The sequence below is a fragment of the Colius striatus genome, chromosome 1 (assembly GCF_028858725.1).
Source record: "Colius striatus isolate bColStr4 chromosome 1, bColStr4.1.hap1, whole genome shotgun sequence".
Lineage (NCBI taxonomy): Eukaryota > Metazoa > Chordata > Aves > Coliiformes > Coliidae > Colius > Colius striatus.
Window position 1 is genome coordinate 29,507,450 of NC_084759.1, and position 25,573 is coordinate 29,533,022.

The following is a 25,573-nucleotide window of genomic DNA, read 5'->3' on the forward strand; positions in this document are numbered from 1 at the left end:
ACATCTGCAAAAAGTGGAGAAGCTTTTAATCACATCCCAAACAAGAGGTGTGACTCAAAGTTTTCTGACAATACACATATGCATAAAGAAAGCAGCAGGGAGTGAAAAACCTACCCCAACCAAGTGGATACAAACATCTTTGAAATGCTACCACACTCCTCTTGAATGGTATTGCTTTCAGACATATTTATTATTTTGCATTTGTATAATGCCTTTCATGTAAGAATGTTGGAAAACTTGATAGGAATGAAGAACAAATTCCCTAGCTGATTTGTTTTGCCAGTAAGAAATCTAGCAGAACTATGAATACATCTATAGGCTTTCCCACCTTACTACCCGTTGTTGCCCACCTGAACATGTAAGTTTCTCAAAAGTAGAATTTCTTTTTACACAAAGCCATTTGAAATTACCATTTTATATCTGGGAATTTGAAACACACACTGTAGGAAAATGCACAGACCAAGTTCAGACAACTGCACCTTGGATAGTGGCTGCCCTGAAGTTTCCAAAACACAAATCCACTGCTATATTTACTGTCCAAGTCACCATCTGTGTTTAAAAAGAGAGGCAATTACTCCAGAGCATGTGAATGCCACATTTTCAACTGCAGCTCTGTTTTGCATTCTGTTTACTGCTTCTACTTATTCTTGCATGCTACCATCTGGATTCTGCCTCCTTTCTACTTCCTCATGGCTTTCAACTTCCTAAGTTGCTGCACATATTTTTCGCATTTTATGGACAGTCAGCAATTTTTCAGCTCCACAAATACAGATCAGCATTCCTACACGTTATTTTTAGCTCAAAATGGCTACTAGAGAACTGCAGTTTGCTAGTTTTGAGCCCTCTAAGTCATCTGACTCAGAGACTGGCCTGGCAGATGGCTCAATCCCTTTCTAAAGCTAAGCCAGAACGGATCTTTGTCATTTCTAAGAAGCTAGCTGGTTACAGATCCTCAAATACAGATCCTTGAGGCGTGTCTGCATGTGTTGCCTTCAGTCTTCAGCATCCCTCATCCCATGCCACTGAGAAAATGCCCTCCATTCACTCCCCATTGACTTATCTTGGTTTTGTTTGGTTTTAGAATGGGACAGAACAAACTATTTCAGTTGCAAGAGACCTACAATGATCGTCTAGTCCAACGGTCTGATCAATTCAGGGCTGACAAAAACATTAAGCATGAAGGGCCCCTTAAACACAGGCAGGCTTGGAGGACTGACCACCTCTCTTAGGAAGCTTGTTTCAGTGTTTGACCACTCTCTCAGTAAGGAAATGCTTCCTATGTCCAGTCTAAAGCTCCCCTGGTGCAGCTTTGAACCACTTCCACTTGCCTTATTTCTGGGTACCAGGGAGGAGAGCTCAGCACCTCTCCCTCTGCATCTCCTCCTTAGGAAGCTGCAGAGAGCAATAAGGTCGCTCCTCAACCTCCTTTTCTCCAAAGCAAAACCGTGACTCAGGAGCCGCTCCTCATGGGTGGCGCTTGCTCTTGTTCGGGTTTGTGTGGGTGTGCTTTGTTGCGTGTTTTCTCAGAGCCGTGCTGAGGCATCCAGGGCTCTCCTCCAGCGACCAGAGGGCCAAGGGCTGCAGTCCGGCTGTGTGAAGCCGGCTGAGGGCTGACGGCGCGGTCCCACCGGCCCTCAGAGCAGCCGAGGCGCCGGTGCGGCCCCGCGGAAGCTCCGCCCCCCTTGAGGCGGCCCCGCACCGCTCCGCTCCGCTTCCCCGCGGCGGGGCGCGCTGTGCCTCGGCGTCGGGCGGAGGGGTTGTCGCTGCGGCTGCTACTGCAGGTGAGACCGAGCAGCAGCGGCCGGCGGGTCGGGAGGCAGGTGGGCGTTGGATGGGGCGCATTGTTTCGGTGCTTCTCTCCGGGTTAAGGGTGTAAGGGCTGCCCGGCAGGCTGAGCGCTTTCGTCTGAAGGGCTGCGCAGTTTTCCAGAGCCGTGCCGGGAGTGCAATGCCTGGTTTTATTCGTGGCTAGTGCCTTCCCCTCCTCTGCCCTGCTACAGAGCTGGGGCGCGGGGGTTCGTTGCCGGTGAGACCGCTCTGTCTCTTCCTCCTTTTGCAACGAACTGCGGGATACAACGGATCAATAACGTTCCTCTTACACCTCTAGTAGGCACTCCCCTTGTGTCATTTTATTTAAAAAAAGGATCTAAGTTACACGCTTTCTAACACAGGTTTCTGTTGTCGCTGAGCTCTGCTTTTCGGTAAGCTCATAAGCGTGCAGGGTCAAGACCGAGCAGAACATTAACTTGTAGCGTCCGCAAAACACGCGGGGAATCGCAGTAAGCGTGGTGGTGATTGTAATTCTTTATCGCTTCCAGGTACTTACTTATCAGGCACAGAGAAAAAAAACAATGAGCGTTTTCCCATCATGTCTCTCCATGCGATAGCGCTATCCAGCTACAGCAGGACAGAAGCCTTCCAGCACCGCAGCTCTACAAAGGTAAAGACAAGGAAGGCATCGAAATGTTGGCTCAGTGTTTTCAACAGCCGGGGGACTTTGTGCAGAAAAATATAGCTTTTAGTTGTTAATGGTTTGGGTAAATATTTTTAAACACCGATGGTTTTGTCACAGAATTAATTTTGGAAATAAAATCCCAATGTTGAGGGGGAAAGATTGACTCATTTATGCTATGAAAGAAGTCGAACTGTCAATGATTGTTTTTTCAGTGGTTACAGCCATGTGATGTTGTTTTCATGCACCTCTGTTCTTGTATTTCCTTCTATTTGCTTTCATTTTAAAAACTTCCTTTAACTGACGTTTTTCCTTGTAGTTTGATAGTTAGATACTAAGGCAGCTCTTTCCTAATCGGTGATGTAGTTGAAGTTGTAACATCTTGAAAGTAAATGGAAATCTTTTATCCGAATTCTCAGAACACTGGTTGCTTCTGAGAATATCTAAAATATGGGAGATTTGTTTTTTTTTTTTTAAAAAAAATGATAAAATCTTAAAACTTAGCACTCTTAATAGTTGCACTTACGGATAAAGCACTTGCATCCAAAGAGGTAGAGTCTCCTAATTAATGTTCTTTTTAATACAGGTAATTAGGAAAAAAATGAGTTCCTGTAAGAACTATTTTATCCAGTAATAGTGACAATATGATATTTATATGTATAAAGCTTGCTTATGTGGTGATTTCTCTAAATTAATGCAGTTGGGGAAAAAAACCAACCCAGGCATGATCAGATACTGAAAAGGTTCTTTCTATAAGGCTTGGCATAACCAAACCAAAATATTTGAGGTTCAGCATACTATTTTTGGTCCCAAAATGTTATTCTTTGGTTAAAAGGGAAATTCTTTGCTTAATTTCTTCTGCTTTCTGTGAGTCTGAAGGGTATCTGGGCTTGATCTGCTGTCTGAGTCATCTTGCTCTCAGATAAGATCAAGTGGGGAATGTAGAGGCCAACACAGGATGGCAGAGGACAGCATACCTTTTAACTGCTTTCTCTTTGTGTGGGATCACACACTGTAGGGGAGGATAAGACCTGTCCTAGGGACGCCTTTGTGTGGAGACATCTCGCTGATGTCTGTGAGTAGGGAGAAGGCGTGAGGTTTCCCTTAGTTAAGTGCTCTGTGGAGCAGAGCATCCTTTTGCTTTCTATGATGTGCTCTGCAGGTCCATGAGATACTTTAGGCCGTGGAGAGGGAGCAGGAGACAAATGTGTGACCCTCACAAGGAATTTGTGAGCTGGGGGAGAAGACCCATGTCTTTACTGTCCTGAGTGTATTTTACTCCCTTATTGGATATCCCCTCTGTATTTGTGCTTAAACTGCTTGCCCTGGTTCAGCTTATGCTGGTTTGACAATATAGTAAATCCAGTTTTGGGGTTAGAAATATTGAATCAGAAGTGTCATGATGGCAAAAAGTGAAATGTTAGTCTGGTCTCAACCTGCTCGATCAGTTCAAACGCATTCACAGTTTTTATTGGTTCATACTGGCAGGCTGCATTCCAGGTCAAGTGTTATCTATTCCCATTGCTTCATGCTGGGTCAGCCACATTGCTGACGTGAACCACACATATGATGTTCTAGCAAATCAGGCAGACATGATTAGGTGATCACGTTTGCTTCCAGTCAACACACTTGAGAGATCAAGCAACTCATGCATCAGGTGCTGGTGTAGTCAGGGCCTCAGATTTAGCTAATAGCTTGTGTACATCTAAACAGACCTATGTTTCCAGCTATAGATTGGTGAATTATTTTCCACTTGATTGCTGCTGTTTTGACAGATATATCTAGACAATCAATATATATCAATCAGATACATCTGAGCATATCTCATATATGCTTTATGCACACATTGGAGGCTTGTACTGTGAAGAGTTTCTTTTGGTCACCTGCCTTCTGGAGTGAAATTCAAGATGCAGAGTTGAGATGCCAGTGCTCTTTAGACCATGTGTGCTTCTGGGGAGATTTTCAGACAACCAGAAATACAGGCAATGGTTAGATGACTGTTGGCAGACCTTAGCACATGTTCTTCTTGCTGGGGTGACTATGAGTCTGGGAGTATCATTACCAGAGGACTGTTGTAACCAAATTGTCTGCCTGCATGTTCTTGTTCTAGTTAAACCGCGAAAGCCTCAAGGTGGCTTTCACTGAGTCAGCGTATTCTTCAAATCCTTCAGCGAGGATTAGCTGCCTTGCTCCAACACCTCAAATCTCCGTTCTCTCAGGTATGCCAATTTGTTCTAAAATGCCTCCTTCTGGGGAACTTTGCTGCTGCTTCCAGTGCTAGCAAAAACTATGAATGTTTGTGTGTACCGAACAGGGATAGTCTGCTTGGAAAGGGAACCTTACTTGTTGGCTTTGAAGATGAGACAACGTCCAAGTATATCATACAATTTGAAAGTATGGATTTTTTTTTTGCCTTTAAAATGGTAGTTTGGCCATTTTAGGTACACTGACATTTTGCATCCTCAAGAGTAAAATACTGGAACCATTCAGATGATTCTTGGCAGGTTAACTTCTTGTTTGTTCAAGACAGTTCCGCAGATTTTTAGAAATTACCATAATTACTCAAAAGAATATCAGTTCTGAAACTGAATTTGCAGTTACGTATTTTGTTTTAAATTGGAACTACCCTCTTTCTGGTAGAAGCTTAAAATGTGAGTTTTGGATTTTGTTGTTGTTGGATTGGGATTTTTTTTTTTTAAGCTTGGCAGAAGCAGGAGTTAAAATAAAACAAAATGTTCTTTTTACTTCTACAGTCCACTAAGAACAAGTGTTTACCAGAGTAAGTAGACATGGTTATATGATTAGTGCTAGAGATGCTCCATGATGAGATGTAGTGGAGATGACAAAGGATGAGAGGGGATGGAAAGGCTCTCAAGATGGGGTTTGCGATAGGAGAGTAGAGCAGAAGAGTTGAGGACAGCAAGATTAAATGTTTTGTCTTGCTCAGAAAAGATGCTGTTTGCATCCCAGTTTAAGATATTCCTCTGCAACTGAAGTGTCAGTCATTACCAAAATTGTTTTCTCTTCCTGAAAAGATAGAAATATGTTTGTTTGAAGGTCAGCAAGCTTTCATTTTCCTGTTCTTGCCCTTACACTGCCATGGCTGGCTACTTTGACAAGCTGTTTCTTTGGAAGTGAAACCAGCAAAATGTGTCATTTTCCTACTACTTCTGCAAGAGCTTTGTCTTGGTATGAGGCAGGCAGATGGTCCCAAACACCGATGAACTCTTCAGCTAATTTTGACCTGGCTTTACTGGGACAGCTTTGCTAGCTAGCAGCTCTTGCAATATGGCTTACGCATGATGTTCTTATTGAGGACTTGTCTTTACATAGACTTACTTTTCCAAAGTATATCAAGGTTTTTATGTTGGTTTTGATCCCTTCATTAGTAGACTCTCTTATTGTGCAGTGTGAATGTATACTGGCTTCCAGGTGAGTGACTTGTGGAGAGATTTACGGTTTTCCACTGAGATATGTCCAAGGAGAGCAACCTCTGGGCAAAGTCTGCAAGACTTCCTGCTTTCTTTCACCAGCAGTGTGTTTAACATTCTTTGTCATTCTAACTAAGAGTTCTTTGCCCTGGAAATGAATCTTCTTGATTGTAGCTATTCTTAGAGTTTTACAGCTGGCTTATCTTGCCCAAAGGAGACAGTTATTAACTTCATTGTTGTGTCAATAGTTCCTTCTTGAGTATAGACTTTGTCTGATCTCTCCCTTGCTTGGATGATGGTATTTCCTGAGAGACTCTTTGTTCAAGGTATAGGACTTGAGTTTATTCTTGAGTAGCTACTGGTTGGAGTGTGCACTTGTACATCATACTGCTGTTGCCATGTTTGCTGCGAAAGGTACTTTTCCCATTTTCTATTGACCTACAGTTGTGCAGTAGATCATGTTGGACCTTGGTAGGCAGTGCTTTTGGTTTCTTCAGAGGGACGTGGTTTAGTGGTAGATGTGTCAGTGCTAGGTTAATAGTTGGGCTCTATGATCTTAAAGGTCTTTTCCAACCTGAATGATTATATGATTATAATGAACTTGCTTTGGCAGAGCTAATTATCTTTATAGGTTTGGGTAAATGTTGCCACCCTTATGAATAATGGAGTAAAGGTTACTTCAGCCTTTTACACAAGGAGTGCCTAACTGAAACACACAAACACATGACCTTTTATTACTAAGTGTGTGGGTTTTTTTCCTTCCTGTTGTATTGATCCTCCATGCATCTTGCTTCAATGTGACCTTCTCTTTTACTGGCAATAGAACCAGTACGTATACTGGTACCTCATCCAGTTTGGAAGAAAAATATGATTCTTTTGAGCATGCTGACAATTGGTCACCATTAAAGGCTTAACTAATTGTGTTTGGCTTAACTAATTGTGTTTGGCTAGCAGCAGCAAACTTTTCTGTTGTTTTATTACCTAGCCGTATCAGTGACAGAATTGCTTCCTGACTGCACAAAGCAAAAGCCTCCTTGCAGGAAGAGGCAGCAGAGGGTGGTGCATGAGTTCAGCTCTTTCCCATCTTCTCACCTGTGCAAAATAATGTGCATTTTGTTCATATTGTAAATGATCATTTTCTTAATTGTTTCCTAACCTCTTGGTTTCATCCCTTTTCTGAACAGATGAATACTCAAGGCCAGCGGTGATTGGACATGCTGGAAATTTTGGATCATACCCAGGCAGCGCTGAAGCTATCAAAGACATTCTCATGTCTGTTTTAAATGCATCTGGTTTGAAGCCTTCTTTGGTGCCTGAACAGGCCACAATGCAAGGAGCTGAGCATCCAGACAGTGATGTGGAACAGTGGGAAGAAAGCAGTGCTGGGGATAGCCATGATGACAGCGACAGCGATTCTGCACATCACAACGCTGCCTATACACAAACGGACATTCGGTTTACAAGGCACAGGGCGTGTTGGGACAACACGTGCTCTGACTCCTCTAAACCTGTGCTGGATACTTTCTTTTGTCCCCGATACTCTGACGTGAATCCTGCTACTTCCTTCTCAAATGGTTTCACTGTTTCGGATGGGACTCCTCTGAAACAGGACTGTTTTACACAGGTGACGTTAACGGGAGGCACTGTCACATCGACTGTTGTGTGCTCTGGAAAAGAACGTTATACCTCCCCTGAAAGAGATTTAACTTTTGCAAGGTTTTTTTCTGATTCAACTGGTGGTAAGCCAGCACATCTATTGAAATACCCTGCTCCTTCAGAGCCTGCGCCCATCAACAATAGCGAGAGCAATTCTTCCAGTGGACTTTCCCAGTCAGAGCTGGTCAATCAAACAGGTAGCTTTACAGGTCCACTTTTGTTAAAAGATTTCTGTGCTAGGAAAGAAAGCTGTATTTGAAATGGACCTCGTTTATGGTGCTTGTGAATTAGACTTCTTCAGAATAGGAGAGAAGACAGAAAGAGCTTTTAAAAACAAAGGAGAACCAGAGAGTTGGACTCGGTGAAATGGGAGACACTTGTGCTTGCAGTAGTCATCTGTCTTGTGGTGCAGAAATGGGATATCTCCTTGTCTTTGATGTGAGCTGGAGGAGAGGGAGTCTGATACTGGGATTTTGGAGGCAGGGCATTAACATCCATTCTCATTATAACTAAATTGGCTTGTGCCAGAGGAGGACTGATTTTCCTCTTCCCAAGAGCACTCAACCATCTCAGAAACACATGCAGGTACAGATCAGGATCTTCTTACCCCTCACCAATTTCTGACTGTGTGTTGTCTGGGAAGAGATGCAGACTGAGGGCTGCTAGCAAAGAATATCTCCTGAGTAGGTGTGCTTCCTGTTTCTGTAGCAGCACAGGCCCCTGGGTGAGGACCTGCTCATCAGCACAGTGCCACTCAGATGGCTGGTGGAGTGGCTGGCCTGGCCTCAGGGCTGCACGGGCCTCCGTGAGCTGTGCTGGCTTTCCTGGGCTGTAGGTCAGGGCCCCTGCCCCATGGCTAGGACAGCAGAACAACGCCCTTGTGTTTAGTACCTAACAATACTGTCAATAGGATCAGCCTTTGCTACAGTGAGATGGAGCATTTTTATTTTATTTGTAACAAGTGTTCTCAGAATCTGAGGGCTTATTCTTACTAGACATTGAGCTTTGGAAAGATGGTCCAACTGAAGTCTGTTTTGTCTATTGGAAAGAAAGCAATCAGCAGGGACCACTCTGCCTGCCTTTATACTATAGATAAAACTGGCAAAGGTTGATTTTGGCTGGATTTTTGTGTTTTCCCTTTGGTCAATAGTAGTCCTAGTGGTAACACTCTGTTGAGCTCTGCCTCAAAACTCCTTGAAGACTTTAAGCTGGCAATGAGATCTCAAATAGGCATGTGCTGCTGCAGGATTGGGAGCTCTTAATAATAACTTTTTTCACTGTCATCAACAGTTTGTATGGCTACGATTATTCCCTTCTGTGTTTTGGTAGCTCCCTGCTTTTGAGCAGTTGCTGTCACAGGGAGAAGGAAACCACACCCAGTGGTTGGAGGTGGCTGGGGCCAGTCCTGCAGGTTTGGGTAGCCAGGTCTGGAAAACACAGCCCAGGCTCTCGATGTCAGCGGGCACCGTGAGGCACGTGTGTAGGAACAAATTAATGGTGCGTGACTCGACCTTCTGGCACGAGTAGGACGTGTCACAAGCCTGCGTTGGATCTGTAATGCTGCCGGCTCTCTAGAAAGCAAAGGGAGGAACACAACAGGCAGGTGACTGAGGAAGGAGCGTCCTTGATTTTACTAACAAATATTCCTCACATGGGAGCCAGGTTGCTGTTAGACACCACGCAACATGGTGCACTCTGTCCGTATTAGGCCTTGGTCTGTTCTGTACAGAGTGAAAATTTTGATGCTTCATGGTTCCTTGTTGCTTCTAGCCATTGAATTTGCTACTGGGTAGCCTGGGGTGAGGGGAGTGAGGTCTCATTCTCCTCGGCATTGTGCAAGGACTAAGAGTGTGGGAAAAGCAACTGGCAAACTGAAAAAGAAGTCAAATGTCTGATTTGAAGATGGTACTTACACAAGAGGATCTCATGACTTTCCACCCTTTCTTTCTATTGCTGCCTCCAAGGTGGTGGTTTCTCAGTTTTGTTTCTCATAGGAGAATTGGTGAAGGATGAAGAAGACAAAAGAAAGTTGCATAAGATGACTTAAATCAGAACAAATAATATTTTTCAGTGGGATTTTCTACTGGTCCCATGAGACTCCTGTTAGGCTTTGTTTCTACTTTTAGGGACCATTCTCTGGTGGCCTCATACAGCCTTCTGAAAAGGCTCTGTCATTGTTATTGAAGAGCGTGTGACTGCATTTGGTGTTTTCAGGGGGCTTTGTTGTGGCTGGTGTGTCACTGGTGGTTCACAGGGCTTGTTCTTACTTTTAACCTGTGTATGTGTCAAGGTCACTTCCTTCTGTGGCTCTTGTGGGCCCTTTTCACAGCCTCAGCAGCTTCCAGGCAACAGAAGGGCAATGAGATAAATTTTTGGGTAAGACCCAGAGTTACACCCCATTGTTGGGTATGCTGGGCTCCTTCCCCAGGCTACTTTTTACATATATATATGTACACTTTTCACTTAAAGATGCAAGAAGTTAGTGAAAAAGAAAGCTCCCATTAGATTTCAAAACGGTATTTATGATTAATTACATCTTGTATCTCAAAGAAAAAACTAATTTTCCCATTTCCTTATCTCTGCTGGTTATTTTTATTTCAGAGAGTAGCATTTGTTAACTGATGAGAATGTAGGCTTTTATCAAGCTGTAAAGCCTTTAGCACTTACCTGTACTCCCTGCACACTGCTAATCCAACAAGATGAATCATAAATAACCTGATTAGGTGTGAAATCTGTTTTGAAAAGTCGGATTATCAGCCTTTTCATTTTTCCTCTGTGGTATACACAATGGAGATATTAATAATTCTGTGCAAAACCATTATGTCTGTCACTATGCTTGAGCACAATATTGACTTTCCAGCCTGATGCCACTGACACTCAGGACAGCATAACGTGGTTTCTATAAATAAGGCAATATAAAGAATCTAAACTAGGCCTGAGAATCAGCACTCTTTAGTTGGAGAAAAAGGTTTTAAAAACTATTCTCATATTTTGTGAGACCTCTTTATCTTCTCTGTGACACTTAGGAGTGACAGTGGATTCGTTGTTGTCATTTGGTTGGATTTTTTGGTTGTTTGTGTTTTGTTTTTTGTTTGTTAAAAAGAGCTTCTGGTTAAGCTGTGTTATCTGCAACAGCTTTAAAGGCACATGCAATGGTATTATTTAGATGTGGTCTGTTTTATCCTGTAAACATTACCATGGTGAAGCAGAAATTGCTTGGTTATAAGGTCAAAGAAGAGGTAGTAACCAAACACCAGTCACTGTGGGGAAAAAAACAAAGCAGGGATCTTTTCCTTTTGTATCTCACCAGTGTGTACATATAGAGACAATATTATATATGATCTTCATAATCTTTCCAGCAAATTTCTTGTAGTGGTGGTTGTGAGTGCTTTGAAAACAAAACATGAGGGCATGATCTCACACCTTGAATTCAGTGGGGAAGAAGGTTGTGACTATATACATAGATGGTAGGGTTGGAAGGGACCTTGAGAGATCATCTAGTCCAACCTCCCTGCAGAAGCAGGTTCACCTAGATTAGGTTGCATAGGAACATGTCCAGGTGGGTCTTGAAGACCTCCAAGGAAGGAGACTCCACAACCCCCCTGGGCAGCCTGTGCCACTGCTCTGTCATATATATATATATATATATATATATGTATATATGTATATGTATGTATGTATAGCAGTCCATAGTACCTCTGTAGAAAACCAGAGAGGTGCTCTGATACAGAGTGAAAAGTTCTTAACAGGAAAAAAGAGATGAATTTTTATTCACATGCTTATCATACTTACCAGTGAATGCCAGGAAAACGAAACTGCTATTTGTGGGAGTAGGGAGGGCTGTGGCTGATGGGTCTGCCCAAGTTGTATGTATTACCATGCATCATGGGCTCCTTTTAGAAACAGGAGGGCGATTCTTTCAAGGTACTGGAAACATAATGGCAAAGTTTTTTCCAACTGCTGTAGTTACACAATGCCAGCAGTGTTTCAGGGAATCTTCTAAGGCTGATGCATCTCTCTGCATGCTCAGACAATATTGAGGTATCTTTTTCTTCCAGCTATGGTGAATGAGCAGCAAGAAGTGTTAGCTGGCTGTGTTGGAAACTACAGAGCATAGCTGCAGTCCCAGCCTGAGGTTTTGGCTATGGTTGTCCCCAGCAGCTCAGGCCTTAGCTGAGAAAGGACTGGTGTTGGGAGTGTGGTGGTTTTGTCACTGCACAGGATTGAAACTGCATTTCCCTGGTAGCTAATACTCATGCTTCAGCTTTTCAGGGTAGTTCAAATGTCAACATGTTCCTCAGTTCTCTCTCCTCCTTAATACCTACCACAACCTCCATCTCTAACAGTGTTCAGTTTTGGGAAAGAAAAGTTGCTTTGCTTTTTGGAAGTCACCCTACATACGTCATCAGAGCTGCAGAGAAAGAAATAACTAATGAAAGTTCTTGTTATACCCACAGATTCTACTTCTCCTTTGAACATCAGTGCTATACCCTTGAATCGTTCTTTGCAAGACATCTGCATGCTTCCAGAAGATGTGGAGAAGGTGAGGACAACACCTTTTGACTAATGTCATTTTTTTTTTCCATTTTATAGTGTCAAAAACATAAAACAAAAAAAAAGACAGGATGCATTTCTCAATAACAGAACTTTCTTATGGATAGACTGATCTTTACAAATACTGTATTTCCCTTCTTCTTCCCCTCTGTGGGTGAACCCACAAACGTAAAATGCCAATTTCATCATTCATTTTTACTCTTAATCCACTAATTAAATTCTAGTTGTTTTCAAATGATGGAAATGTTTTAGAACTCTATACATCTCACCTTTTCATTCTGTCATTTTCCCACATGTTCCTTGAGACCAAACTTTAAAGATTATTATAGTCATTTCGAAGTTATGTTAGAATATGCTGGGTAGAATTTCTTGCAGCTACATGTGTATGGATGGGATTTACCTCCTACTTTCACAATGAGGAGATAGGCAGAGGCTGTTTTTTGTGTGTCCTTATGATTTCTAATTTGCATAAGGGGCTTAAATAGTCTCAGATGTGTTTCCAGGTAGGCAGCCCATTTGAGCTAATAAAGAAGATAATGCTACCACATGTAAATGTGTGCTAAATGTTAATCTTTTCTAACAATTGGAAAAGAGTGGTTAGTGTTGTAATTAGTTATTTCAATTAGCAAGATTTAACACTAAAGAGCATTAAAAATGTGCCTAGAAAAGGAGGGTTTTGGGATTTTATCTGTGGGCTGTGGATGTGCCTGTGGTCCCATGTCCTGGGCCCAAAAGATAATCATATTATGCACAGTACTGGTTTTACTGGCAATTTCTGCATTTGGTTTGAAGCTCTTGGTGTCCCTCATGTGCACTTTAAAAAAAAAGCCAACCAACCAAACAAAAAAAACCCCAACAGACACTAAATGACACACCAACACCCAATAAAGCTGCGGCCTAGCTTTTCATGTCACTTTTTGTGAAAGGTATTTCATAAAGGAGATGACATTCCTATAATGTGGGAACCAAAACCTAAGTCATTTGCTTTCAGTCACAAGGAGACCAGTGAGTAGATACGTGGCTTAGAAACCACAGCCTGTAAACTACTGCCTGAGGCAAGATCCCATCAGCTACTTCTCCTCTGCAGATGATTGGGGGCTGATGTGATTACAGGTTAAAAGATATCAAGAGGCTCTGGGGAGTCCTTAAAGCAGCCTTGCAGTCCCTAAACAGGCCTACAATAAAGACAGAGGGAGACTTTAACAAGAGCATGTAGTGACAGGACAAAGGGTAATGGCTTTGGACTGAGAGTAGATTTGGATTTGATATTAAGAAGCTCTTCACTGTGAGGATAGGAGGGCACTGGAACACTTTGTCCAGAGAGGCTGTGGATGCCCTATCCCTGAAAGTGTTGAAAGCTAGGTTGGATGAGGCTTTGATCACTCTAGTCTAGTGGAAAATGCCCCTGCTTAAGGCAGAGGAATTGAAACTAGGTGAGCCTTCCAACCCAAACCGTTCTGTGATTCTAAGAGCTCAATCCATTATTAGTGAGGCTGCCTTTAGAACAAACAAACAAACACAAGACCCATCAGACAAAACTCAAACAAAAACCTAAAGCTTTCAGCTTGTGAAATAATCTCTGAAATTTAGGAGACTGAAGAGTAAAGTATACATAGTGTCAGCAAGTCTGAGAGTGGTAGTTGTGTGCCAGGAAGGAGATGGGCCAGATAATCTAGAGGGACTTTCCACTGTTGCGAGTGGGATGGACGAGAAATGAAAAGGTTGGTGTGTCGCAGCTGAGTTGGGATGGCTTCATAGGGTGATGGACCTATCAGGAGGCAGAGCTAAAAGCTGACAGTCATGCTGAGCACAGAAGTGCCTGTATGCTGTTCTATATTTTTGCAATGAAGCTTTCTCAGATACACTCACGATTGCTTTTATCAGCAGGACATTTGATATGCTGTGCTCTGCCAGTAACTTGGGGTTAACCAGTGCAGCACAGACTTTTTGAATCTTCAAAACAGGAGATGTCTTCTTTATCTCCCAAAAGGGAAAAAAGTGTTCAGTTCTTTCCTTTACTAATGGTGTGTCCTGAAATTCACTCAAAATTGTCTCTAGTGAAGCTGCACCAAGCAAGCGATTTTAATCAGTGTTAGGGAAAAGATAAGTCTCTTCAAACACCCACAGGGACTTGTGGGCTCTCACTTAAGTTGAGATTAATCTCTTCCAAGTGCATTTGGCTTGGGACAATAAGAAAGCAGTGATGTCTGCTGTGCTCAGTAAGATTTAGCTGTTTCTAAACACTGATGTTTTTCTTCATGCTTCCCACATAGGTTGCAGGGGATGTCATGAATACTGACGTTGAGTGGAACAATTTTCTGAGCATAAGCCACTTTTAATTATTCTGCACTCAAAATCTCCAGCCTTAGATACTGTCCTGTTGTTTTTTAGACAGAAGTTTAACTTTTCACAGTGCAAACCCATGCAGTTGAAGGGAGAGGAGGAGAGTATCCCAGGCATCTCTGGGTTTCCATCCACGATGCATCCACTTTTGAGCCGAGCCTGGTCCAGGAAGCTGTGCCCAGGTCAGCAGCAGTAGTGCAGATAGGGCTGGTGGGATGTTCTGTTAGACCACAGGAAGCAAGGGATACAACAGTGACAGTGGGGTAAGGAGCCCCAGGTTTGTCTGGATGATTCAGTGGTGCTGGAGGTTGCCTTACAGATTCCCTTTTCCTGGAAAACAGGTGGCACAGACAGGCAGGATGGTAAGGGACACCATGGGGAAGGGTTGTCTGGCAGGAAAATGCTATGGTGAAGCTTTCAATCAGATACCTTTTATTTAAGGTAGTGTGAACTCCAGGGGAGCTAGGTTCCCATTTACCCTTATCAGAGATCTCTCTCTGCAGACTTGAGATGACCATGTAAGCTATCTCACTGCATAGTCCCAAGTTCACTGCCTTAAATCTTAACACATGAAACCATCTTACTAGCTTCTGTACTACCCACCACCGGAAGATCTACAGTCCCTTCAAAACTTGCCACTTCTGGCTCCATCCAAGTTAGCATGCATGCAGAGTTGCTTGTACACACTGACTTGTGACCTGTTTAATAGGATTTAATGTCATGGATTTACACTTGCATACTAAATAATGCAGTGTAACTAGAAGACTCTGTCCCTAAAATTCATACATATTCATCACTTAGGCATGTAATCAAGTTTCTTTTTATCTAATAGATGGGTAAGATAAAAGTAAATTGTATGTTTTAATCAAGGGTGAGACAATTATCTGGGCAGTTGCCTTTTGCATGTTGTCTCTGAACTGTCTTTGAGGTGTTTATTTGGTGATTAAATGAAAGGTGAGATAGCCTTACGTCTTCATTTATTGAGTGGAAAAAGTACGGGGAAAAATGATGTATTTCACTTCATCTCAAGTAAATATCAAATATACTGTGTACTAATGGACCTTCCAATCTTGTGTCCAGGAAAATGCACACTTTTTTGTTGCAGATATGATTATAGCGTCGTTAGAAAAAATGAAATGCAATATCCTAAGCCAACAAGCAGAGTCCTGGGCTGTGGAGGAAACAAGTGGATCAGATGGCAGCTATCACACTGATTCAGAGCCATCTTCTTACCCAGGAGTGAAGAAGTCTGATTCTTCTGTTGCCTCTACAGACAGTGGTTACGAAGGCAAGTTGCATAGTCTGTAAGGCAACCTTGTCTGACAGCCTTTGCCATTTATTTTTGTGTAAGAAAAGAATTAATTTAGGCATTGCTTGAAACCAAATCTTCTGTTTTCTTTGAGTCTCTCGAGAGCTGTGTTCCCTGAAGATCATTGTGCCAAAAGTGTTTTCTCTGTCAAAATCTTCATTTTAAATGCTCACATCTGCTTTTTATTTAGTATAATTGGTTTTTTTAATGTGAAGAAAGAGAATGTGAGGTTGAATTACCATATGCCAAGCACAGCTCTCCACAGAGTATGCCTGGAGTTAGGTGGCTTTCTCACTTCTTAAATCCTTTTTTGCAGGATTTAAAGCTTGTCTCTTGACAAGCCTGAGGTATGCAGATCAGGCCACACAACTGATTTGAGTGCAACTACACAGACTATTCATTCACATATAGTTTGAGGCAAGATAGTAAATGCTTCTGGCACTGTAATGCTTGAATCAACACTTGCATTTTGAAGTAGGTTTTAGTTCTTTGAGTAATACAGATCTTAGCACTGGAACTGAAATCTCAAGTCTAAATGACATAACTTCTGGGGAAAAATGAGTAGTGTGCTTTCATGTGAGAAGCAGGGAGACCACTGACAATCAAAAGCTTTTGGTTTAGTCTCTAGAAGCTTCTTTCTAAGAAACTGAGGGACATACTGTATGTCAGAATCCCAAGAATCAGGTTGCTCTGTACATACAGGCTGTGTACTATGATTTTGGTAAGCAAAGAAAACTATAATTATCACTGCACCTTCTCTACAAATACTGGAAAAGTGTAACTGATGTTGTCTTTGTTCTGGACAGGCTGTGCTGCACTGCCTGTCAGCTCCTCAGTGCATCTACCATCACATCATGAGGTTACCACATCTTGTTGCCACAGTGACTCAGAGGATGAATATGTAATTATTGGTAAGACTTTAACATTATAACTGCAGAAATGGCTCCATTTTCCAACTGCATCTATTGCATTGTTTAGAAAAAACTGTTGACTTAGTAGATGTTACTGCAGGAGAAATAACAGGAGAAAATGGAAAGAATAATATATGCATGATTCCTTCCTTATTAGAATGCATGCAGAAATACCAGACTAGTACAGGATTTCCTTTCTACAAAAGAATATCTTTGTTGGTTTGAGGGTTCTGTGAGTTAATGCTGGCTGAATGTCAGGTGCTCACCAAAGCTGCTCTATCACTCTCCTCCTCAGCTGGGCGGAGGAATAAAATATAACGAAAGGCTTGTGAGTTAAGGATGGGGAGATGGGATTCAGCGGTTACTATCACAGGGAAAACAGACTCAACTTGGGGAAATTAAGTTATTACATTCCCAATCAAAGCAGAGTAGGTTAATGAGAAGTAAACTCAAATCTTGAAACACCTTCCTCCACCTCTCCCCTCTTATTGGGTTTAATTTTACTCCTGAATTCTCTACCTCCTCCTTCTGCCAGCAGCACAGGCGGACAAGGAGTCGGGGATTGCAGTCAGTACATCACAAATGGTCTCTCTTGCTCCTTCCCCTTGGGGGTGGACTCCTCACTCCCTTCCCCTGCTCAAGTGTTAGATCCTTCCCTTGCAATGTAGATCTTCATGAACTGCTCCTGTATGGGTCCCTCCCACAGGTTGCAGTCCTTCAGGAACAGGCTGCTCCAGTGTGGGTCCTCCATGGGGTCACAAGTCCTGATAGCAAACCTGCTCCAGCGTGGGCTCCTCTCTCCATGGGGTCACGGGTCCTGCCAGGAGCCGTCAGCAGAGGCTTCCCACAGGGTCACAGCCTCCTTCAGGCACCCACTCGCTCCAGCATGGGGTCCTCTACGGGCTGCAAGTGTATCTGTGCTCCTTCACGGCCTGCAGGGGCAGGGCCTCACCATGGGCTGCACCATGGGCCACAGGGGAACCTCTTCTCCGGTTCCTGGGCACCTTCTCCCCTCCTTCCTCACTGACTTTGGTGTCTGCAGAGCTGTTGTTCTCACATGCTCACTCCCTTCTGCTGCTTCTGCAGTTTTAGCACCTGTGCAGCAACTTCTTCCCTTCCTCCAGTATGTTAATCTCCATCGCTGATGGGCTTGGCCTTGGCGGATCTATCTTGGAGCGACTGGCACTGGCTCTATTGTGATGGAAGCTTCTGGCAGCTTCTCACAAAAGCCACCCCTGCAGCCCCGCCTCAGACTACCAAAAACCTTGTCACACAAATGCATACAGGGACTGAAATTATGTCTAAGAATTAAACCAAATGAATGTGGTGTGCAGAGTGTGAAACTGGCACAGCCTCAGCCATGTGGAGCAGCATTGCTTGAGAGAATCTGGGACAAAAGCATTTCCCAGTTAAAGAGGTTGATTAGGTTTTAGGCAGTCCTTCCTGTGCTTCAGGACTAGAGCAGAATGTCTCTGTTCCCTTATAGTCACCAGTGCCTTCCTCTATGGGATCTTCTGGGTTTATTGATTAGCGTTTGTTTTTTACATTTACAGAAACAGAGACCCTTAAAAGCAGCCTGGGCAACATTTAACCTTTTTCTTTTTATTCTCCTGCTAACAAATGCTTTTTTTATTCCTCCCTTTGGTTTTAGAGACTTATTTTTTCACCCCCTCTTTCCTTAATCTTAAGAATGAAGAACTAGTTCTCAAAACTGCATTTCTAGGAGCAAGAGTTCTTTTGACTTGTATGAATGGGGAAGCTTTTTTTCTTGAGAATAATATGCATTGCCAACACTAATGTCCATATAAATACAATGAAGAAGTGAGTGCTTTTTATTGAACTTCCTTATATCTAATCTAAATCTGTGCTCTTTCAGTTTGAAGCCATCATCCCTTATCCTGTCACTATGTGCCCTTGTAAAAAGTCCCTCTCCAGGTTTCTTGTTAGGCCCCTTTGGGTACTGGAAGGCTGCTGTAATGTCTCCCTGGAGCCTTTTCTTCTCTAGACTGAACAACCCCAACACTCTGCATAGCTGTTGGGGAATACTCTTCATCAGCCAGTGTCAGGGACTGCAGAGGAGATCAGACTCCTTATGCCTGTTTTACAGCCAGGGCTGAGGTTATTTCCCACATCCAGCAAGGGTGTTGTAAAGATGAATATATTTGAAACTGATACTGTGGTAACACAGAAGATAGATTTAAAACAATGCTGAGTAACAGAAGTTTTATTTCTCAGATGGCTTGATAAAATTATCTCCTTTACCGCAGAACTTGAAGACCTTGAAAATCTGTCTGTCACCCCAGATGAAAGGTAATGCTGTATATCTTTACTAGCAGCCTGGTGGCACTACCTTTATTGCTGGACCAGCTTTCTGGTGACTCTTCTGGCTGGGGCGGGAAAGGTGTGGGAGTGGTAAAGTCAGCCCTCCCCAGGAAGGGGAAGGAATGTTGCTTGACAGCAAATGTCTGTGGCAGTGGGCTTAGCAGAGCACTTCTCTGCTCCCAGAGTCTTGCTGGAGGCTGGCAGCTGTGGCTCTGCCAGGGCCTGGGTGTGTCAGAGAGAGGACATAGGAATGAAGGTATGGGAGAAAACTGTTCAGGGACGCAGAAGAATCAGCGGAACCACTGATGACATACTGCTGTTTTTCACTGTCTGTATTGCTTAACTTTCAGATCATCTTTTGAAGGAGGCAACAATTCTGCTGAAGCAATAGCCCAGGAGTTGTGCAGAGCTTTCAGAAAACACTGGTTGCAGACAGGCTCTGCAGTTCAACTGTCTGGTTGCCTGGGCTCGTCTAAGCAGAGAGTGAGTCTGAGCCGAAAACAGCAGGCTCTTTATTTGATTCCCCAAATAATCATTGTCTCATGGCAGCTGCTGCACTCTTGGGGAAGGGGGCAAGCTGCATTGAAAAACAAATATACAAATGAGTTCTTACAATTTGTTAGTTCACTTTGGGTAAATGTTTAGAAAATTTCTTCTCTCTTTAGTAGTTTTCATCACATCAAAGATGTGCAGTTGTGAGCAGTCAGGATGTCCTTTCTTCTGGGGCCTATAGGAGAGAGTTTAAATGAGGGGGCACTACATGCAGGTGAAAAGTGAACTTTAAAATTGTGAAGTATAGTGGTAGATATTTCATAGAACTTAGCACATGTCCAGCTGATAGGCTGTTCATCTTCATGAATTTGTCTTTCCCACTAGTCTGTATTGAAAGAAGATATTCCAAGAGAACTCGAGTCCAGCTTGAACCTGGCTGAAGAGATAAAAATCATTTCCAAATTAAGAGGATCTTCTGGCTGGGCCCCACCAAGATTGCAGATTATATTTAATATTCATCCTTCAGTCAAGTAAGTCTAAGGGGTCTGAAAGAACTCTTATTGTTGTTGTTTAGTACAGCACGGGGATTTGTCCTAAACTTTCTGAAGCTGATGGAAGGAGCCTGAATGACTTAACAGAAGCTAAGGTCAGAGGTAGTGCACAGTGCAGCTTTCTGCAGTGTCTGTCATCAGCTTCCTCAGAAGGCAAATGGCATTTCTGTCCCTCTGTTGGCACATCCTGATGAAGGTGGCAGTGTATCTACATATATACGTGTACTGTTTGGTGGTGGGATGGCAGCCTGGTTAACTGGAATCCGAAAAACTTCCATTTTGTGAGACTACCTGGAGAATATTCTCAAGAGTTTCTCCACTTCCCTGCTGGTATTTTATGGGTAGCAGGTTTTCAGAGAGGAAGGAAGAAAACAGGTCGTATTTGGGGAAACTACTGTCCCGCTCTGCCTGCTGTGAACATTTAACAGCACTTTATGCAAATTGATTCATTCATTGTGTTGCCACAGGACCATCTGCTTTTCTAGTTGCAGATGTGGATTTCCCTCTCCCTTTCTCCCTTGTTATTGGTGCCACCTTAAGAAATGGAAAAGAATTTCATTCTTGGAACAAGCCATATTTAGAAGCAGTAGTTTATGGCATATTCTCCACAGAATGGCTTAGATACTCCCACTAAAATAATAGTCTGCATCTCCTTATAAAACTCCCTTCTTCATGTTAGGAGTCATCTCTTAATGTGGACATCTTCACTGGTGCCGGTGTGGCTCCTTTGCATTTGAGGAGAGTGTTAACTGTGTCTTGGAAGCTGAAAGGGGTAACTGTTTGCTTCTGTATGCAGGAGAGATGCAGTGGTGGCTGCCCAAAACTTCACGTGTGTTGGTTGTGGAACCCCGATAGAAAGCAGTAAGTGTTACCAAAAGGGGTAAAAAACCTAATAAATCCATTCCTGGTAAACAGGCTGTAATCATTCAGCAATGTAGATATACCACAATTATTAAACTAGCTGACCTAGAAGGAAAATCTCATTGTTGGATGTGCCTGCAATAATAAATCAGGCAGTGGGATCTCACCGCTGCCTGGAATTTCTCATTGCAGACAGAGTACAGGACTTGTTAGATGTCCTTGTCATGCACACTAAAAACTCATGACAGTCAACAACAAAACAGGAAAAGCTGTTTAAAAAAAATAAATCAGACTTCCAGACTGAGGAGTGCTGGTTTTATATCTTCCATAAATCTTTCTCTGTGCTGATTTACACATTTCCAAATTCTATCTGTTTTTAGAGACTTGGCAAGCTCGTGGAATGTGTCATTTTGCCCTTTTGAGCTGTCTTCTTAAAACATTAAAAAGAACAAAAGTCCTGATCATGAAATCCTGCTTGTGTTTTCTTTGTGATACTTTGTGACAACTGCTTGAAAGTGTGATGGTGTTCTGGTCTGACCACCAGACCTTACTGAAGAAAACTTTGACGTGGCTTTCGAGGTTTGTTCCAGGTCTGCTCACAAAAGAGCAATGTTTGTGATGGCCTGCCAAGTATCAAGGATCTGTGATGGCACATGAACTCGAGCAACCCTGAGATACTCAGATGGCTGGGAAAAACCCACACACTTCTTTATATGAAAAAGTGTTGTACAAATGTGGCTCTAAGATCAGCTTGCCTTTCCATGAAGTGTTTTATTATGTGTTTTTTATGTTGTGTCTCTTTCCTGCGGGTACAGCAGCAGTGGTTTCTCTAAGATGTCATAGTGATAAATACAATCAATTCATTTTGATAAATGTGGAAATAAGGAAAGCTTTCTCTTCTAATGTAAAGTGCAGACCTTGCACGTGTGTTTACCATGACAATAAAGCCCCTTACCTAAAATCCAAAGGTCCCTTGCCCCTCACTGCAGTAGGTCTGAGTTATTTAGACAGAACAGGCATACAGACAAGAGGTATGTCCCATAAGTATTAGAAATATTCACAATTCGTTTGCTGTCTGCCTGCAGAATATATCAGGAGACTCCGCTATTGCGACTACCTGGGGAAATACTTTTGTGACTGCTGCCACAGCTATGCACAGTCTTCCATTCCTGCCCGAATACTTCTGAAGTGGGACTTCAAAAAATACTACGTATGCAATTTCTCCAAACACCTTCTGGACAGCATATGGCAGCACCCACTTTTCAATGTGTTGAGTATTAACAAAGCCCTCTACACGAAAAGTAAAGAAATGGACAGGGTGAGGGTAAGTAGAGCCTTTTTTATTGGGAATCTGTGGGTCTGAAGACTAAGACCTCTCCTTAAGGCAGGTCGTCCTTTACTATGTGTGTATGTGGGAAGGAGGCAGAGTTGGTTTCTCTGTACTGAAACTTGTCCTGTCACTGCTTCTGGGACTTGCCCTCTCTCCCCTCAAGTGAAGGGCGAGGAAGTTTCCAACTTATGCCAGAGGTGACATTTCTTCCCTTGCGTTTGGGAGATTTTCCTCACTGGTTTCCAGTTTAGTTCATGGAAGTGAGCTGAGGTCCTGCAGTAAATACTTGCCTTTGCTTGGCACTTGGCTATTGGAAAGCTCGAGAAGTTTTCACAGAATGCCTGGAGTTGGAAGAGACCTCCAGAGATCATCCAGTCCAACCCCCTGCTAAAGCAGAGTCACCTTGATTAGGTCACATAGGAACATGTCCAGACAGGTTTGGAAAACCTCCAGAGAAGGAGACTCCACAGCCTTTCTGGGCAGCCTGTCTCTCCTTGATTTTGTGGGCCATTAGAGAAAACACCCTTGACTTCCATCTAAGGGCTGCACCTCCTACAGCTTGAGGAAAGGTGCTCTGCTGAAGATTACAAATTCGTGTGCACTCCCTTCTTGGCTGAGGAGACACTTAGCTGTTCTTGCACAGGTCTGGCTCTAGCATCTTAGTGTGCTGACATGGAGACATTTTTAGTGTTAGGAATTGCTTCCCTTGTCAGTGAATAAAAGTAGCCTTGGCCTTCTGTGCATTAGACAATCCATTTATTTAATTCTCTGCTGAGTGCAGAGTTTTATTTTAAAGCGTGGCTTCATATACCAACAAGAATTGCTGACTGAAATAGCAGTGTTTCTCACTTAAAAATATGTAAATGCAATTGCTTTTTATTTAAAAAATTGTTTTGTTTTCCCCTTCGTCTTTTAGGAGGCTCAAGAACAGCTTTTTCATTTAAAAAAGCTTTTGAAGACCTGCAGGTTTGGTGAAAGGTATGGGCCATGATCACATGTGAAAAATAGCTTGTTAAAACATACCTGAGGTGCCTACAGAGCTGCTGCCTCTAGAGACATCTGAGTGCAGTTTAAAATTAGTTAATATGATTGTTAGATAACATTCTGATAACACAGATTCCTTCTATTGCACTGCAAACGTTGAGTGAAGAGCAGGTTTTCCTGTGGTAGCTTTCTGTTTCGTCTAACATAAGCATGTGTTTGGTTTGAAAAGTTGAATGGTTTTTGTTAGGTGTGTATTTTTTTTCCTATTATGTCTCTGTTGGGTTCTCACTGGTTCTTAAAAGGTCAGAGATATTTACCTGTGTCTCTGAAATAATTTGCCTTTGAAAGAAATTTGAAAAAAGTTAACAAATGTGTTCTTTGAAGGCTTAAAGATTTCTTTAATAAATCTGTCATAATGCTCAATTTGTTTTATGTTATAAATATACTCAGATGAAAGTAGTAACCAAAAGTGATAATCGTAGCATCACAGAATGGTAGGGTTGGAAGGGGCCTTTAGAGATCATCTAGTCCAACCTCCCTGCAGAAGCAGGTTCACCTAGATCAAGTCACATAGGAACATGTCCAGGTGGGTCTTGAAGACCTCCAAGGAAGGAGACACCAACATCTGTGATATTTTAGAAGTAGCAACTGTATTTTCAGTATTCACCCACTCAACACAAGCATAGTTTCACCCACTCATGACCTGTGCAGGATAAAACTCCTCCAAGTTTGCTTTGCAAAAGAAAAAGTAAATAACCTTAGCTTATGGTATTAGATGCTATATGTGCTCTGAGGTAGGAGAGAGCCTATGATTTAAGAATTGCTGGAATAACTGCACGTGCAGCTCCAGTGCCTGAGGAATGAATATTTAAAGTAGACATTTTATTCTAAGTCACAAAACCTCCAAGTTTTTGTTAATGCAATCTCAAATTGGGAGAGGAGGTAGGATTTAGCATGAACTTGCCTCCTATGATCCCTGGGTGACCAGTAAAGTGAAAGAGGCTTATTCTTCAAACGTACTTAGAAACCAACTTTTTGTAACTTGATTTGTTTTTTCTTTCCCTTTACAGTGTACTGAAGGAGTTTGAACAGGTCCCCAGTCACCTGACAGAGGAGCTGCATCTCTTCTCACTGGATGATCTGGTGAAGATCAAACGAGGGCAGTTACTGCCCCTACTTAAAGATATTCTGAAGAGCTCGACCTGCCATGTAGATGGTTGTGAGGTAAGGGAAAGCCAGGGCCCTTAGTGTCCTTGCAGCTGCTAGTGTGAGGAGTATCCCTGCTGACATTCCCAAATGGATTGTTTTTAGATTAAAAGTAACTAAACTCTTTTGCTGTCTTTGTAGCTCTGTCAAGCGAAGGGGTTTATCTGTGAGTTCTGTCAGAGTGCAGACCTGCTCTTTCCGTATCAGACTGCCAAATGCAAAAGGTGCACAGGTACGTTTCAGACCAGACACTTTTCTTTCTTTCCTGGGGAGATGTTGATGTATAAAACTGTTGAGATTTACTTTAGAAAGACATTGAGAACTCGCTTCATTGAAAGCACGTAGATTTGAAAATCCACACATGTATTTGGAAACTATGGATAGCCTGGGTCTTTGAAAACCAGCCTGTGTCAGCACCAACCTGTGTCAGCCGTCTGGCATCAGTGAAACCAGGGACTTGCCTGGACATAATTACAGTTGCAGGGAGACCCTATTTTTTTGGATCTGCCATTGAGAGAGATCCTGGGACAGTGCTATACAGCTGCTATATCACCTCTTGCCAACACTTACTGTAAATCTTATGAATCTTACCAAAATATTTAGTCCTAGTTATTACAGCGCTGGTGGTTTTCCCAGCCTTGCACTGCTTCTGTTTACTTGGCTGAACTGGGTAGAACATCCTTCAAGGAACACAGCAATTGATTCTGTTTTGTGTGGGTTTTTTTGTTTTAATTTGTTCATAAACAGAGTGCAAGACATGCTTTCACAAAGCATGCTTCAAGTCTGGAGGCTGCCCCAAATGTCAGCGGATCGCAGCTCGGAGGACACCATCAGAAGCTCCGTCCCTGGTGCCTCGGTGAAACTGATTACTCTGGCTGCTGATTTCAGTAGATGCTCAAAGCCAAATCTTAAGGTGCCTAAGAGTTAAATAATGTTGTTTTAGACATTACTGTTTTTACTGGGTGTCTCCTTTATGGGGGGTTATAAAAAACCACAAAACCAACAGAACAGAAAAAGAAGACTATCATCATTAAAAACTCATCCTGAGGGAGTTTCATCTTAACTGATGACAGAAAGACTGGATGTTAGTTCTGTGAGCAGCCTTTTTGTTGCTATGATTTATCCTTGTATGTAAGATTTTTTAATATTGTATTTTTCCATGTAAAATTGTT

General features: G+C 42.6%; 1 protein-coding gene across 1 annotated transcript; it reads left to right on the top strand.

The window, feature by feature from the left end:
* The first annotated feature begins 1,729 nt into the window (after positions 1-1,729).
* Positions 1,730-25,573, top strand: RUBCNL (rubicon like autophagy enhancer). Its single transcript, XM_062020474.1, has 16 exons — positions 1,730-1,781; positions 2,318-2,439; positions 4,562-4,670; positions 7,067-7,735; positions 11,996-12,081; positions 15,516-15,723; positions 16,551-16,655; positions 18,923-18,965; positions 19,328-19,460; positions 19,854-19,999; positions 20,817-20,881; positions 21,967-22,205; positions 23,128-23,189; positions 24,266-24,419; positions 24,543-24,633; positions 25,149-25,573. The coding sequence occupies exons 2-16, from the start codon at positions 2,368-2,370 to the stop codon at positions 25,259-25,261; spliced, it is 2,295 nt and encodes a 764-aa protein (XP_061876458.1). The 5' UTR covers positions 1,730-1,781; positions 2,318-2,367; the 3' UTR covers positions 25,262-25,573.